The sequence below is a fragment of the Montipora foliosa genome, chromosome 3 (assembly GCF_036669935.1).
Source record: "Montipora foliosa isolate CH-2021 chromosome 3, ASM3666993v2, whole genome shotgun sequence".
In the NCBI taxonomy this organism is placed as follows: Eukaryota; Metazoa; Cnidaria; class Anthozoa; order Scleractinia; family Acroporidae; genus Montipora; species Montipora foliosa.
This window is the reverse complement of record NC_090871.1, coordinates 57,199,580-57,204,579: the sequence shown is the minus strand read 5'-3', so window position 1 is coordinate 57,204,579 and position 5,000 is coordinate 57,199,580. Positions and strand designations below refer to the sequence as shown.

The 5,000-nt window shown below is 38.0% G+C and overlaps 1 protein-coding gene across 3 annotated transcripts in view; it reads left to right on the top strand.

The window, feature by feature from the left end:
* Positions 1-5,000, top strand: part of LOC137997757 (uncharacterized) — a 414,333-nt gene that overhangs the window by 395,244 nt on the left and 14,089 nt on the right. The window contains exon 1 of one of the 3 annotated variants that reach the window (XM_068843990.1): positions 931-1,736. The exons of the other annotated variants lie outside the window; for them this stretch is intronic. Within the exon in view, the coding sequence (XP_068700091.1) occupies positions 1,722-1,736 (15 nt within the window). The 5' untranslated portion in view covers positions 931-1,721. Of the gene's footprint in view, positions 1-930; positions 1,737-5,000 lie in introns of those variants that run through there. 3 annotated transcript variants of the gene reach the window in all.

Below are 5,000 nucleotides of genomic sequence, written 5' to 3'. Positions count from 1 at the left end.
ATTGACTGGGAGTCGATTTTGAGGAAGGAGGAAAACTGGAGTACCCAGAGACAAACCCTCGGAGTCAGGTTGAGATCAACTGAAACTCATCCTTCATACGACCCAAGGCCAGAGTTGAACCTGGGTCACAGGGGTCAACCCCCTTGGTAAGCCCCGTTGCAGTAGTCCCTAAGCCTTCTGGGGATGTTAGGCTTTGTGTAGACATGAGAGCTGACCAGGCCATTGTGAGAGAGTGCCACCCTATACCCACTGTAGGTGATGTCCTGTATCAACTCAATGGGAGTACAGTATTCGGTAAACTAGATTTGAAATGAGGCTTTTCAAATTGAGTTAGAAGAACCGTCCAGCAATTTGGTCCTTAAAAGTATTATGGGATAGGTTTTCAAAAGAACAGAGAGTGCACAGGAAGACAACAAAGTAAGGAGTTAGAAATACGGCTTAAATGTACATGAAAGAATGTTACAGTAACCTATTTAGAACAGCTTGCGTAAATTCTTCTTCCGTAAATGCGTCATGATGTTGATTCTTGTCATTTGGGCATGACACCTGAAAGACATTGAGCTCACACAGTTCTTAAATGCCTGATGTAACTGTAAGGTGTGTGCTTAGGATATTCATGGGCTTCCACTGTGGACAGCCCAAGTCCCTAGATAGAACACTGCCCCCATGGCTAGTGAATTTCTGCAACCAAGCCATGAGTATCCATTCCCACCACCTGTCACTTTGATGTAAAAGGGAAATAGAGGAAGGGGTAGGGTGGAGGAATGGTAAACAACAAAACAAACAAACATGCAAGACAACTACAAACCACATAAGAATCGACAGAGCGCAAAAACCGCTGATTGGCTAGAGAATAATGACGTAAAATGGCTTTTTTCGCGTAACTGCGCCTGCGCAAACTCCAAAGATTCGAAGTGATCGAGACTGTGATCGATCGAAGTGGAGAATAACACTCTAGCATTTGTCGAATTTTGTGGAAAGTTAGCCGACTCATACCCTGGGTGCCAGAGGAATTTTTTTCAAGGTCGGAGAGAACACTCAGCGATTCCAAATCAACGGTCGAGCACACACGATTGATTACTTCGCAAGTCTGCATGTCAAGTAGCAATGCGTCCTCTTGTATCATTTTGTTGATTTTGGCTACTGTGAATTTTCTTGACTTGGGGTGTTGGTCTGCCCCCAGATTATTTAAAAATCTTACAAAAACCAGCGAACTGGCAACGAAATTCTTCCTTGTTCTCGGGAACTACAGGAGCAACTTGGTCTTGATGGACGAAAGGTTTTTGCTTTTGAAAATAAGTTTGGCTGGCCGTTGTACGTTATTGAGGACTGTAACGTGGTCATACAACTTTGATCGTATAAAATCGTCCACTGGGTTTCTTGCTGCAGATGAACTGTGAGTAAACTTCAGCCACAAAGTTGAATTTTCTTAACACCTGGGATTTACAATTTCCACGTCACGTAACCTTGACTGTTAAATGCCATAGATCTGTGCGAGGTTTTTGTTGCTGTTCCTGGCAAATATTTTTGCAGAAACCATTCCAGGAAATCTGCATCAAAGTGTCTTCCACTCAGTGTTTGGCAATATGGTCCTGATCAGTTGTGGAACAGCCCAGAAAAGTACATTGCTGTAACAGAGTAACCATATTGGTCAACTTTTTCACATTTATAAAGTTTGCAAAACGGCTACAAAAACACATGTGCAGTAAAGCTTTGGAAGCATGCAAACACTTCAGGTACATTATATAATAATAATAATAATAATAATGATAATAATAATAGTAATAGTAATAAGCCTCACAGCTTTAGTTAGATGCATACCCCTGACTGAAAATTCTTTAACACTAAAAATTAGTATGAACACCAAATAATAATTATTAACAATTATTATTCGCCGAAGGCAAGGTGAATATCGGTTAATAAAAACCGAGATGAAGTTGAGGTTTTTATTCACCAACATTCATAGAGTCTAAGGGAATATCGGAAACAATAATTTAAATTTGCCTGACAATAGAAGCAACTAAATTTCTTAGTAAATGATGCCATCATGCAAATCGCCTATTACATAGTTGATTATTTGAATAATACACATTTTCTTTAAAAGAATTAATTTATTCGTCTGTCACCTCGAGAAAACAGCTTGTGGCTATTTTGAAAAACCGCTTACGTGATTATCACATAAGAATAATCATCTCAATGACAACCAATCAGTGCAGAGAACTTTCAGTAATTATACTAATAAGGATATAATTCCTATAGCACAAGACAATAATGAACAATAATATTATTATAATTCCATGAGTGCATGTTGATATGAGATCAACCACTCAATTATATCCATTAATTATTGTTTTATTAAATTTTCATTTGATTCTTAACACTTGGACAAATTTAAAGCCAATAAGTTTCCAGCGTGGTAACACTTGACGCAATCAGTTTCCATATTATGTCATACTGTATAAGAGCTGTTAACTGAGAGTGAGTGAACCAATCAGAAAGCTAAAAACACAGTATCGGTGGTTCAAAATTTCATAGTGTAAGGTATTATCTTTCCCCTTGTGCTTACACTGTCATTATTCACTTTCGGTGAAATGGTTTTATCATTGTTTTTGTTTGTTGGAAATGGTAGCCATACCTGATTTATGAAGAAACTGAAGTTGTGCAGTAGTACAGCAACCTACTTTTACTCTCTGCAGATTAGCTTTCTTGGTTCACGGAAAACCCTTTTCATTATTGTAAATACATTGTGGCATGGAAGATATTTTCAAACAGGTCTGGAGAATGTTCACCACCAAAATTTCCCATTTTGTCTGGATCATATAAGTTCTTTCCTCCTTTTGTTTAGTGGTTGACTAGTGACTTGTGAAATTGTATGGTGCACAAGAGAGCTAAATGCAGTGTCTCCTTTAGTTGTAAAACATATATTAAAGGAACACAAATAATATTGTCTTTGTTGTTGAGTAATGTTAGGATTTAGTACTGCCAGTGGTATTACAAGTGTCTCTTTTGAGTGGATTCCCCAATTTTCTGCTAACTTGACCCAAACAGATATATATAGGTGGAGAACAAATTCGGGAAAATGAAAGGAAAAAATACTAAACATACATCAGTTGATTATTACAATACACTATTTGTTTTGTTCAATATTATTTGCACTAGAAAGAAAATTAACGACCATAAGAATTAAGTCTGTGATAAGGAAAAGTTTGTTCTGACTAAAACCTATATTGGAAATTTAGGCGTTTGGGGTGCTTTTTCACAGGGTTACATGTGCATGGTATTAATTTTTATGTCAGTCCAATATTTTTCTTGAAAACTGTGTTGTCTCTATAACTTTGTCCTTTTTTGTGAAGCATGACATTTTCTTCTCTCAATTCAACATTTGATTTGTGTTGCTGATCTTGTTTTTCCTGCAAAAGTGTTTTATGTTGAATAATAATTATTTTTGTTATATAACTGTTTTTGCCCCCAGCAGCGCATGCTCTCATTGGTTACTTCAAGGTCACATGACATCTAACAATAACACTTTTGCCGTTCAAAAGTCTCTGAGCGGGCACCAGTGCAAAATCTATGACGTCAGAGGGTAACAGTGCACTGTTGCCCGCAAATGTTGACCGCCGACCACAGTTGCTGTTGCCATTGTATGTTTTCCTATTTGTGCTACATAACAAATCACTTAATGACTGGTCTCTCAGGAAACAGTTCATTTTGTTTCCCTCGTCTGCGCCTCAGGGGAACATTGGAAATTTTTAGGGAAACAAAATGAACTGTTTCCCTCGGGACCAGTCATTAAGTGTTTACTGTTAGGATAATAGAAAAATTATTGACCTTGGGTGTTCGGTGACACAGCTACATTGTAGAGCATAACCATTATGAAAATGATATCTGTTTTACCTTATTATAGTGAGCTAACTTTTTGGTGTGGTTTTACTCACAGGTCTTGTAATAGGCCAAAAGCAATTTGAGAAATTCATGGGGTTGTGCATCGCATTCAATGCAGTTTGTTCTGTGCATGTAAATAATAATATGAAATGAAACATGTTTAGTGTGTTACTGATTACAGCCAACAGCCTGTGGCGCTCAATATAATGCTAAGCAGTGTACTGCTGTCAGTGGTGTGTGTGTCTTGGTGAAGGGAGGGGGGGGGGGGGGGGGCTAGTACTGCAAAGGCATTGGCATGTCATTGTCGTAAATGAGCTAAACCCAAATACTTACCTTCATGTTTTTTTGGGAAAGTTTTTGTTTTCGTTCTCGATTTTTTTCTGCTTAATATCCAGCTCCTGCCTTTGATCCTTGGGGGTTTTCTACCTGTCTGACTAATTCTGTGTAACTTAGTGCTTCAGTTCTCTTGGCAGATTTTTGGCACTGACAAAGAAGGGGGCGTAGAATCTATATTGAGGGGTAGGGAAAATTCAATACAGGGCAGATTATTATTGCAACAATTGTAATGTTATTCCATCACTCACCTTCATTGGTGAAATGTATTCATCCATGTGGCAAATTCTGTAGTCTTTGTGAGCCAGTAGCAAGTGGCCCTCGAATAAAAATTTTCTAGTGTGGTGAACTGTTTTGCTGGCATCAAAAGCCAAAAAAAGCGCTTTGCACATTGAACTAGAGCACCTTTGCTGACATTTTCAGTCTCTAAATGGAAAAAGCAGCTTACTTTGTTGAATTAACTTAACTTGCCCTTTGCAAAGAGTCCCATAAACTTGAAAAAGCACACAATCCCCCAGCAGTCAGATGTGACAGTTGACATATTTTATTTTTAGTTACACAAAGCTTAGCAATGAACGTTGTTAAAGGGAAAAAAATAACAGGGTTTGTTGTCAATATTTGCCGCTGTTTTAAATATAACAGGCAACTGCTCTGTCGCCTTGGCTTATAAAGCAAGAAAACTTACATTGTATTACATGAACAATGTCGACAAGATATTAACTCGAAGTTAAAAACATACATGTACTTTATATGCATTTCAGGACAACTTACGACCCCAAAACCTC